This window comes from Heteronotia binoei, chromosome 12 (assembly GCF_032191835.1).
Source record: "Heteronotia binoei isolate CCM8104 ecotype False Entrance Well chromosome 12, APGP_CSIRO_Hbin_v1, whole genome shotgun sequence".
Lineage (NCBI taxonomy): Eukaryota > Metazoa > Chordata > Lepidosauria > Squamata > Gekkonidae > Heteronotia > Heteronotia binoei.
Window position 1 is genome coordinate 74,721,726 of NC_083234.1, and position 12,215 is coordinate 74,733,940.

General features: G+C 48.1%; 1 protein-coding gene across 1 annotated transcript in view; it reads right to left on the reverse strand.

The window, feature by feature from the left end:
• Positions 1 to 6,291: 6,291 nt before the first annotated feature.
• The window catches only part of ZER1 (zyg-11 related cell cycle regulator), a 44,700-nt gene continuing 38,776 nt past the window's right edge, over positions 6,292 to 12,215 (reverse strand). Inside the window, exons 13-16 of the mRNA XM_060250966.1 lie at positions 10,281 to 10,469; positions 8,569 to 8,666; positions 8,379 to 8,481; positions 6,292 to 6,696 (exon numbers count right to left, since the gene is read on the reverse strand). Coding sequence (XP_060106949.1) covers positions 6,639 to 6,696; positions 8,379 to 8,481; positions 8,569 to 8,666; positions 10,281 to 10,469 — 448 coding nt within the window. The 3' untranslated portion in view covers positions 6,292 to 6,638. The remainder of the gene's footprint in view (positions 6,697 to 8,378; positions 8,482 to 8,568; positions 8,667 to 10,280; positions 10,470 to 12,215) is intronic.

A 12,215-nucleotide genomic window follows, 5' to 3' on the forward strand; every position in this document is an offset into this window, starting at 1 on the left:
TGCACAGGTCTCTCTTTGAGAGTGGACGTGCTGGCGAAGCATTTTGTTCCTGGGATCAATATATTGGACTGCACTAGTGAGCACGTATTGTATATAATGTAAATACACTACTTTGGCACTAGCTGCAGGTGTCTGGCTGATTTCTTTCCTGGAGCTCAGTGTCGGGCTCATCACACCACTCCCTCTGCTAGCGTCCGCACCGACCACGCGGGGGATGCCTTTTTTGGTCTGCACTGGTTTCCAGATCAATGACCTTAGCCCTACTGCATTTTTTGGGGTGGGGGGAGGTCTTCATTGTCTGATTGAATTGCTTTGCATATTTTCTACTCTTTCTCAATTCTCAGTGAAAAAGGCAGGCTAGAAACGAAGTTAATAATAGTTACGACTAAAGGATAGCTGCCCCATGTTTTTTCCCCAAACAGGTATAATTATGTGACAAGGAAAAAAGGTTGTAAAAGCTTGCAGAATACCTTTCTGTCTGGCTAATGCATTGCCCGGTGATGAAACGAACATAACCCGAAAGCGAGAAAACTGACAGATCATTCTTCCTCATTTAATCGGAACACATGGCAGCAAACGGAAGAGCCAGGCCTTTGTCCAAATCGCACCTTTAAATTGTCACAGATGCTGGAAGAGGCCGTTCCACGGTGGGTTCCAGACAGAGCGGGGGTTCCAGCAGGTGCTGCTCTGAACAAAGTTGAGTCTGTCATATATGAACATATATGAACATATGAAGCTGCCTTATACTGAATCAGACACTTGGTCCATCAAAGTCAGTATTGTCTTCTCAGACTGGCAGCGGCTCTCCAGGGTCTCAAGCTGAGGCTTTTTCACACCTATTTGCCTGGACCCTTTTTTGGAGATGCCAGGGATTGAACTGCATGAGAGCGACCCAGATGTCACCCCTTTCTGCTGCAAGACCGTAAACCAGACTGTTCTTAGCAATGAACCAGAAATACAGTGGAAGCAAGAGGTTAGTCATACACACAACACAAAATCATCCCCTTTTTCTTTAATAAGGAACGACACACTTGTGACCAGTTTCTAGCCTGTCGTGGCAAGTTTTGGGGAACAAAAGACAAGTCAAGTGAGGCTCACCCACAAGAATGATTATTCGAAACCGAGAGGCTAGGCTTTTTTTGTGGCAGGAGCTCCTTTGCATATTTGGCCAAACCTCCCTGATGTAGCCAGTCCTCCTGGAGTTTACAGTAGGCCCTGTACGAGAGCCCTGTAAGCTCCAGGAGGATTGGCTACATCAGGGGGGTGTGGCCTAATATGTAAAGGAGTTCCTGCTACAAAAAAAGCCCTGCTAAGAGGGAATTGGGAATGTCGCTGGCAGGGTCCTTTCAGAGCAAGGACCTGGCATGAAGCCTTCTCTTCTACCATTATATCAAGGAGAAAACTGCCCTGGGAAGAACAGCTATGCGGATGTTTGGTTGGGCTTATGCCCAATGGAACTTTTGGACATGAAAACCAGAGTTCACTGGCTACATCTCTGAAAAGCCAAAACTGGAAGGTCATCCAAGTTCATTGCTCTTCTTCTCTGCACTCCCAACAAACTGGGTATACCTTTTACTGGCCGAAGAAAATATTGGATTTATATCCTGCCCTCCACTCTGAATCTCAGAACTGCTCACAATCTCCTTTATCTTCCTCCCCCACAACAGACACCCTGTAAGGTGGGTGGGGCTGAGAGGACTCTCACAACAGCTGCCTTTTCAAGGACAACTGTTGTGAGAGCTATAGCTGACCCAAGGCCATTCCAGCAGGTGCAAGTGGAGGAGTGGGGAATCAAACCTGGTTCTCCCAGAGAAGAGTCTGCACACTTAACCACTACACCAAACTGACTCCACTGCACCACTGCACCAAACTGGAAACCAAATCCGCTCTGGAGTACAAAAGGAAGAAGATGAAAATGTGGCTTTCCCAAGAAACAAGATGGATTCAGGCTGCCGTCAAGGATGCTCAAACGGAAGAGGGAGAGATCTGAGCTACCAAGGGCAGTGCATTGGGGAGTTCCCCAGAACAGAAGTTCTCCCTTGCTTGGTGGTTGTGTCTCACCATAATTAACAGCCTCAGTGTGTTAGGCCAATCCTGGAAACTTCTAAGCTTTTTTGGCACTGCTTGAAAAGCTTCCTGACAACAGCTCATTTATTCTGCTGACAACCTTCCGTGCCAAAAGAGGATCGGGTCCACCATAAGGCAAGAAGGATCAAGGGCAGGTAGGAATTCAAACTGGTGACTTTGGGATGCAAACAAGTTTTAGCTGTACAAAGTTGAGCAGGCAGCCAATTGTGAAACTTCTCCAGCAGTTGTGGGTCTTTCTTCGATGGCAGCTTCAGATGTTCCCGATTCAGGGTATACATTGCTTGTCCACGACCAGGTGCAAAGCAAGGAATCTGTCATTCTAACGCCGTGAATTGAGGTCTGCTGAGGCCGCAAATATGTCCAGTTTGGTCCAGATCCAGCTAAAAGCTGCAATGAACAAGTTGCCCCCTTGAAAAATTGACCGGATGAGTTGGCTACAGTGCACTGTTTTCAACAGGAGCCAGGCATGAGTCCGGCCAAGCTGGACGGGGGACTTCCTTCATTCTCCAAGTGGACTGCGTGGAGGTCCCATCCAGTTGGCTTCAGATGGAAATACACCAATGGCTCCTCCAAAGCACTCTCTGGTGCCTTGTCTATATTCTTAACTGATAGTTTCAAAGGGTTGCCAGGCAGTTTACAGGAACTTATGAAGCTGCCTTATACTGAATCAGACCCTTGGTCCATCAAAGTCAGTATTGTCTTCTCAGACTGGCAGCGGCTCTCCAGGGTCTCAAGCTGAGGTTTTTCACACCTTTTTGCCTGGACCCTTTTTTGGAGATGCCAGGGATTGAACCTGGGACCTTCTGCTTCCCAAGCAGATGCTCTACCACTGAGCCAATGTCCCTCCCCAAACAGCTAGATCCGAGTCCAGCGACATCTTACAGGTCACAAGATTTTCAGGGTCTAAGTTCTCGAGACTCAAAGTGCCCTTCCTCAGACACCAACAGAGAACTTTGACTCTTAAAAAAAAAATCAATCCCTGAAAATCTTGTTAGTTTCTAAGCTGCAACACAGAATCCTAGAATTCAAAGGGACCCCCCAGGGTCATCTAGTCCAACCCCCTATGCAATGCAGGGAATTCTGAAATCCCTCCCCCTAAAAATCTAGCTGTTCTTAACTCTGTAACTGGTCAGGGCTGCTTCAGAAGCAGCTTTGAGTTTGCAGGGACGCTGCTGCCGTCTGTACAGGCAACGGGGATCTGTAGCCAGTCCCAGCTCCCTTACGAGCTCCCCTGATAATACATTGACACAAATATGTGTTTGTCAAATTCACAAGCAATTTAGCAGCCGAAGAAGTCGAAGACGACTGTCGATTTATACCCTGCCCTTCTCTCTGAATCAGAGGCTCAGAGCGGCTTATAGTCAATCTCCTTTATCTCCTGCCTCCTCAACAGACACCCCGTGAAGTGGGTGGGGCTGAGAGAGCTCTCCCAGAAGCTGCCCTTTCAAGGACAACTCCTACAAGAGCTACGGCTGACCCAAGGCCATTCCAGCAGCTGCAAGTGGAGGAGGGGGGAATCACACCCGGTTCTCCCAGATAAGAGTCCGTACACTTAAGGACAACACCAAACTGGCTCTCACAAAAGCTTACACCCAAAATTAAGCTTTGTTGCTCTTAAAGGTGCCCCTGGGCTCAGACTTTGTTCTGTTTCTTCAGACCGACAGAGCTACCCACCTGAAGCTATTTAGCGGTAACCTTAAAACATCTTATGCGTCCACCTGAAACCCTGAAGTGGGAAGAAGTCTTGTGAAGCAGCCCTCAAGAAGCGCTAATCTAAATCTACCTTAACTCACATAAAAGATCTTTGAATAATGAATGACAGGGTGATCCGAGGCTTGTTTCCTCAGAAGTAAATCCCCCCACCCACCCACCCACCCTCGGTGCTGAATGGAATTTGCTCCCTGGCGAGTGGATACTAGATTACTGTCTGGCTGTTCAATTTCTCTCTGCTCCAAACTGGGCTGCAGAGCTACTCTCTTGTTTTCTTGGAAATGTAGGACATGGAGAGAGGTCAGCAGAAACAAAAAGGGATGCTCCCCCTATGAATTTCTGGCCCAGGTGACCGGCTAACCGGCCCTTTCCGTGGGACTATCAGGACTGGTTCGGTGATGGCCACTTGGCAAGCATGGAGAATGAACCGGTCTTCCCCTCTAGGCATCAATGCTTAGGGTTAAACTTTTGACAAGCGACCCTGGGGGGGGGAAACTACCTGGGGCACGGAAGGAAGGAAGGAAGGAAGGAAGGAAGGAAGGAAGGAAGGAAGGAAGGAAGGAAGGAAGGAAGGAAGGAAGGAAGGAAGGAGGGAGGGAGGGAGGGAGGGAGGGAGGAAGGAAGGAAGGAAGGAAGGAAGGAAGGAAGGAAGGAAGGAAGGAAGGAAGGAAGGAAGGAAGGAAGGAAGGAAGGAAGGAGGGAGGGAGGGAGGGAGGGAGGGAGGGAGGGAGGGAGGAAGGAAGGAAGGAAGGAAGGAAGGAAGGAAGGAAGGAAGGAAGGAAGGAAGGAAGGAGGGAGGGAGGGAGGGAGGGAGGGAGGGGGGGAGGGAGGGAGGAAGGAAGGAAGGAGGAAGGAGGGAGGGAGGGAGGGAGGGAGAGAGGGAGGAAGGAGGGAGGGAGGGAGGGAGGGAGGGAGGAAGGAAGGAAGGAAGGAAGGAAGGAAGGAAGGAAGGAAGGAAGGAAGGAAGGAAGGAAGGAAGGAAGGGGGGAGGGAGGGAGGGAGGGAGGGAGGAAGGAAGGAAGGAAGGAGGGAGGGAGGGAGGGAGGGAGGAAGGAAGGAAGGAAGGAAGGAAGGAAGGAAGGAAGGAAGGAAGGAAGGAAGGAAGGAAGGAAGGAAGGAAGGAAGGAAGGAAGGAAGGGAGGAAGGAAGGGAGGAAGGAAGGAAGGAAGGAAGTCCTATGCAGTTACTCCAGTCTAAGCCCATCGAAATGAAGTAACTCTCTTTAGGATTTAACTATAAATCTGGGAAACGGCATGCATGTTTAGAGGAATCTGGCCTGCTCACAATTCCCTTGCTGCACAAGGCATGAGCTGTGCAGTCTGTTGCAATGCCCAGATTGATTTAAGCCACAGAACTATTATTTGCATCTAAAAATTCTTTTTCCGTTCCAAATAAACTGGGATGCCACTAAGATATCAGTGGCTTTTATCCTTCCCCTGGGTGTTTTACTGACAACCATCAGTCCCTCTCTCGTGGCTTTTAAACCTGAACCTCTCACTCGCAAGGAGATCTTGAACCCTCAACCCTCCACAACGCAGCCTCTGTGCCACCATGGCAGAGAAGGCTTGCTCTCTGGTTCACTTCAGCGCCACCACTGTGGATGGCCAGAAGATGGAACTGCAGTTCAGCAGGGGTCAGGTGACATCAAGGGACCAAAAGCATTCTGGCTGGCCTTTCAAGACAGCTGAATCCAGGCAACTGAACTGCTCCTAGACTGCCCCCCCCCACAACGTTACAGCTACCAGCCTCTGCTTGCCTCCCACCATGACGTACAGGGCAGACCTCCTCTTGAGGGGGCCTGGCCATACCCATTTCAGATCATCTACTCTTCTGTGGGAGCATCAGCAGATCTCAAGCAACCCAAAATGGAAGGCAGTAATCTAGACCAGGGGTAGCCAAACTTGCCTTAATGTAAGAGCCACATAGAATAAATGTCAGATGTTTGAGACCTGCAAGACCTGAATGTCAGATGTTTGAGAACCACAAGACGGGAAGGAAGGAAGGAAGGAAGGAAGGAAGGAAGGAAGGAAGGAAGGAAGGAAGGAAGGAAGGAAGGAAGGAAGGAAGGAAGGAAGGAAGGAAGGAAGGAAGGAAGGAAGGAAGGAAGGAAGGAAGGAAAATAGATGGGGTGAGGGAGGAGAGATGGAAAGAAAGCAACTTTAACCTCAAATGCATTCTCCAAGCTGCCAGCTGGCTTGGCGTGGAAAAGTGACCTAAAGAGAAAAATGCCTTCTCCAAGCTGGCCAACTGGGCAGTGGACACACAATACATGCAAAAGAGACACACAATATGTGCAAAAAAGACACACAATATTTGAGAGACACACAATATGTGTGAAAGAGCCACAGTTTGGCCACCCCTGATCTAGACATTTACAGACGTTTTAAAAAGAAAGGGGACCAAAGCCATGTATCCATCTCACAGCTCAATCTTTACATTTGCGCCCACAGGATGCGTTTATCTCACGTGCTCCAGAAACGGCTGACAGATAAATGTGATGTCACTGTTGCTTTTTTTATACAGAAATCATACACACACAAACAAACACACAAAATTCCAATCTGTACGTCTTAAACAAAAGGAGAGGGAGGGGGGGAAACACCACTACTTAAATGAACGCTTTCTGTTGTGCAACGTGTCCCCCTGGCCACTGCTACTCATGTGCATTTCCATTGGCGGACAGTCTTTGTACACACACGCGCACATGCGCGCGCACACACACAAATATTCATAAAGGCTCCTTCCAACAGCTAAGCTGGTGAGAAAGTCCAACCTATGTACAGTGAAATCGGAGAGATGCTGGATCCAGTGCCGGCAGGAGGCGGCCACCCCGGTCACCTCTATCTTGAAGTGTCCATGTTCTCGTCCATAAAGTTATTGCAATGCTCTATGACTTTCCTGGAAAGGAATCAAGAAAGAGTTGCAGGAAACGACAGAGACTCCTGTTCATAATGTTACTCCAAAATTCTATAACTTCCCTGGTGAGGAATTGAGAGAGTGTCGTGGGAAAGCAGAGAGATGGTTCTCTATAACAGGGGAAGCTACGGATGGGAGAGAAAAGGTCTGTTTGTTTTATAAGGGACACCCAGTTTTTCAGTAACCCAACCTCTGTGTAGTTCACAAAATAAAGTTTAAAAAGGGATGTCAAACATGTGGCCCAGGAGCCAAATCAGACCCCCGGAGGGCTCCTATCAGGCCCCTGAGCAACTGGCTCTTGTCTGCTTCCTTCTCCCTCTCTCTTGCTTCCCTCTGCATCTCAGCTTGCTTTACAAGGCTTGTTCAACTGCACAGGAGCTACAGAGCAAAACCTCGATTTTCTCCATTGACGGAGGCTCCTCCCCCTCCTGGTCCCTGGGGGAGGAAGGAAAGAGCCAATTCCCCGGATCGCACGTGAAAGATACAAAGAGAGCACCTTTAAAACCAACAAGTGCTAATGTTTTAAACATGTTTTAAGTTTAAAAAAAAAAAAGCACTTCAGTTGTGTTTGTCTGTGTCCTTAAAAAAGTTTAGCTCTGTTACCTAATCTTAAATAGGTACACACATGGCCCGGCCCAACGTCTCATTTATGTCAGATCTGGCCTTCTTAACAAATGAGCTTGACGCCTCTGGTTTAAAACATAACACAAGGTAAAAATACAGGAGGCCACAGAGAGCCATCGGAACAACAAAGAGAACACGTTTTAAAAAAACAACTTCCGTGCATGAACAAGAAGAAGGTCAGCTCCAGGTAATGGCAGCGGTAGGATGATGTCTGTATGATTCCAGCCACATCAGAGGGCAACCACCTGTATCAGCTGCGTCTTTACACCCTCCTCTGGTTCCCTTTCGCCTCCAAAAACACCTCTTCGTCAAGGAAATTCACATTTGGTTGATCAAGAAACAGAACTGTGCTTATTTTGCAACGTTATGGCCCAAGGTACCTTTTGGTGGGTGCTCCAAACTAGGACTGTCATCTAATTGTGGGGCTTTGATTCTGAAGTGCAATATTCCCGAGTACAATATTCATGAAACCTGTGCTGCTCCTGTTCAGTTGGCAGGACAAACCCCACGTCACAATTACTATTGCTAAGGCCCTAGATGTCTTCGAGCATGTGTGTATCACCTGCAGGCATACAGGCATATGGGCTTTATCAGGGCTTTTTTTGTAGCAGGAACTCTTCTGCATATTAGGCCACAAACCCCTAATTTAGCCAGTCCTCCAAGATCTTACAGCAGGCCCTGTACTAAGAGCCCTGTAAGCTCTTGGAGGATTGGCTAGATAAGGGGTGTGTGGTCTAATTTGCAAAGGAGTTCCTGCTACAACAAAAAAAGCCCCGGGCTTTATAGTCAGAGGTCAGCATATGAAAGTAGGCTGTGGAGCACAGAACATATGGTGCAGTGCAACTGCGAGAGCAAAGGCTTCTGGAACCTCACCGACGTGTACTTTTAGGGTATGGGTTCCAAAGACGTGGCCCCAAGGCTTGCTACCTGATACTGGTGCTGGAGATACTGGAGACTATACATGCAAAAAGCTGCAGTCTTAAGGATTATGGTCCTTCCCCGTATTCATGGAGTGCCAGATTTACCCCAAGAGAACCTACCTTCCCATTTCCTTGGTTTCTGGTCGCGCTGAGGCCATTTTAATCATATCCCGAAGAAGGAGGAGTCCACCCTCTTTGATCAGCAGGGGGCAGTATTTGTCCGCTGCAAAAAAGAGGAAGGAAAAGATATTTCATTAACCTTGGCTCTAATGACCGCTGCCGCAGGAAAGCTCTCTCGGTGGGGACTTACGGTAGACAGAAACGAGGTTGTAGAGCGCCCAGGTTGCCCAGTGCTGGCTCACTGGAGAGATGCCTTGGGGAATGAGTCGGAGGATTGGCTCAAAGGACCTGCACAGGCGGGAAATCAAGCACCGGTGAGCAGCAAAAGAGACATCTCGGTTTATGTGGTAAGGACGGACAGGAAACATCCTCCACACCTCAATTAAGAATTAAAGTGACTGATAATTACGTTGGCCTTTTAAGCATATTTGCTATCCCTTAAAAATCTGGGCTCATAGTGGAAGTAATTATACCTCTGATATCTTCTGGGATTATCATGAAACTTGGAACAAACACCTCCCCAGGACTGAACAGGGATATTGGTTTTTTTATCTCATTACACATGCTAAATCAACTCTCACTGAGTATAGCTGTGCATCCACAGTGTTCCAATATATTTCTCTTTTAGAATAGTGTATCAGAATAATGGGGGGGGGGGGGGGGTTTGTGTTGACATGCTCAAATGAGGGATGCGGGCTGTTTGTCTCATTACATATACTAAACCGCCTTCCACTCTACTTTAATGTACCCTATTTTTCTAAGGGCTAACTTATATTATTTCTCCTTTAGAACAGTGTATCAGAATATTTGGGGTGTTTGTTTTTGGTCTTTTTGTATTGACATTCTCAAATGGGGGATATCGGCTGTTTGTTTTATTGCATATACAAACCCATCTTATGGCAAACTATATGGATGTTATAATCTCTTGAGAAGCCATGCCCTCTATTTAAACTAACAAAGCCAGAACGTTATCTAGATTTATGGCACTTCGCGCCTACGACAGCAGTCTGCTTTTTATCACTCCAATGTTTTTTTAACCCTGTTTTGTCCTACACTAACAAACACAGATCCCTATTGGTGATTCTTTTAATCCGCTAAAAACATTCCCATGATTCCACACTGCCCACTTATATGAAGAATTGCTGCTTGCCGTTCCCATTTTGGCCGATGAAGTCTGCTTAAGAGCATACGAAAGCTTACATTCTAAATAAAACTTAGTTGGTCTTAAAGGTGCAACTTGTCTATTGCTTTGTTCTACAAGCAACCAAAGCCTGCTGTTTCTGTTGTATCCTCTTTGTGAGTTTCCCTGCGTGCTTTTCTTCACCGAGAGTATATAAACAGGCCTACTCTGCACGATTTGGGAGCTGGGAGCTGTGGCTCAGTGGATAGTGGATAGTACTTCTATTTTGCATGCTGAAGGTCTCTGGTTCAGTCCCCAGCATCTTCAGTTAAAAAGATCAGGCAGTCAGCAATCTGAAAGATCTTGACCTGAGAACCCTGAAAAGCCATGCCAGTCAGAACAGACAAAGCCATCCTTGACAGATCAGTAGCCTGACAGCTTTCCTTACTTATGCCCAGGGCTTTTTTTTCTTTAGCAGGAATGCAGTTCCGGCTGGCTTGGTGTCAAGGGGTGTGGCCTAATATGCAAATGAGCTCTTGCTGGGCTTTTTCTACAAAAAACGCCCTGCTTATGCCATAACTGAAGTTCCTTGACAGAGATCAATGCTTTGTAAAGTTAAAAAAAAAAAAACAGTGGACCCTGGAGATTCTAATTTTTAAAAAAATAAAAAATAAGAGGGTTTAGTAGTCAACCTGCCCCTGACAACTAGATTCAGTGGCAAAAAGATCCTAGATCAACTACGGAGACTCCCTTTTCACAGCTGCGATCCGATTCCTGATCACCTGTAATTAATGTTTCTCCTGGAGTTGACATCCCAGCGCTGAATAGCCGCCCACATCCTGTCCACCACTTCCTCTCTGCGTGGCTCGGCTATCACCCAGGCGTCCGGCCCGTCAAACATGATGTGGGAGAGGACCCCGCACGCGTTGTAGGACACCTCGATCCCGTCGGCTTCGCTGTCCAACAGGTTGCTGTCATGGAACATGTCACAAAAGAGTCAGCAACTGCTTTGGTAAAGTTAAGACAAAACCCATCCGCCACTGGAAGAACAAGAATATTAGAAACATCTGGAGCAGAGGTCCATCAGTGGCTATTAGCCACAGTTTATCGTTGGAACTCTCTGTCTGGGGCAGTGATGCTCTGTATTCTTGGTGCTTGAGGGGGCAAAAGTGGGAGGGCTTCTAGTGTCCTGGCCCCACTGATGGACCTCCTGATGGCACCTGGGTTTTTTGGCCACTGTGTGACACAGAGTGTTGGACTGGATGAGCCATTGGCCTGATCCAACATGACTTCTCTTATGTTCTTATAGATGGAACTCTCTGTGTGGGGCAGAGATGCTCTGTATTCTTGGTCCTTGGGGGGGGGGGCAACAGTGTGAGGGCTTTTGGTGTCCTGGCCCCACTGATGGACCTCCTGATGGCACCTGGGGGGTTTTTTGGCCCCTGTAAGACAGAGTGTTGGACTGGATGGGCCATTGGCCTGATCCAACATGGCTTCTCTTATGTTAGAAGGCGGCCCTCCCAAGGCTGCTTGGGGTTAAGTAAATTTAAGTCAGCAAAATCATCTGCAAACTATCCATTTGCCTCCCAGTGATCCCTAACCCTTAGGCTAGGAGCGTCGCCCAGCAGGGAGGAGAGGATTTGAAAAAATAGCTGGAAAAAAGTAAGATCAGCGGTGAGGTTCGCCAACATGGTGCCTGCCACTACTTTCCTCTGGTGACTCCTGAGCCTGGGCTCAGGCAAACGGCCCAGGGCTGGTTATTAAAGAGGCAAAGGTACCGTAGTCCCCTGCGCAAGCACCAGTCGTTTCCGACTCTGGGGTGACGTCGCATCACAATGTTTTCACAGCAGACTTTTTACGGGGTGGTTCGGAAGGATGGAAGGCTGAGTCAACCTTGAGTCGGCTACCTGAACCCAGCTTTTGCCGGGATCAAACTCAGGTCGTGAGCAGAGAGCTTGGACTGCAGTACTGCAGCTTTACCACTCTGCCCTCAAATGACAGGGATTGCCCCTGAAGTGGCAACCCCAACCACTGTAGGATCAGGAAAACTGGTAAGCACCTGGTCTTCTTGTTCCATTCACTCTCCAGGTTGTCCTCCCCCCCTCCCCCCGGTATTTTTTGTATTTGTGTCCCTGGGTATGTGTGTGTATGCGTGCATGCATGTCTTGAAGTCACAGCAACTTCTGTCTACCCCTACTGGGGCATGGAGGACCTTCTGAGAAGTGGCTTGATAAAGCCTGCCTCTGCCTCCCACTTCTGGTATTCAAGGGAGGTCTCCCGTTCCAAGTATTTGCCAGGGTCGGCCCGGCTCAGCTTCCAAGATCTGATGAGATTGGGCTTGCCTGGGCTACCCAGGCCAGAGCCGGGTTTTCCTTCTTTGTATCCCCCCTTCTCTTTCTCCCTCCACACCATTCCTGGAGTTTTCCTTTGTTTCTTTTTATTCCCATTCAGATATTATCTTGGAAACGGAGGAAGGATGTTTTGGGTTTGCTGGCCTAGGGGAAGAAGGGCTCCGCCAGCAATTGTGAGAACACTGCTGGGATTTGAATAAATCTGTGCATTTCGTTTTAGATTGTTTTAATCATTTTATGATTGTACCAGGGCTTGAATTCGCAGGAGCTCACAGGAGTGCAGCTCCTGAACCTCCACCCAGGGCCGGCATGCAGTGAGGAGTTCTTTCCCCGCTGCACACAGATCCTGGGGCATATGCAACTGAA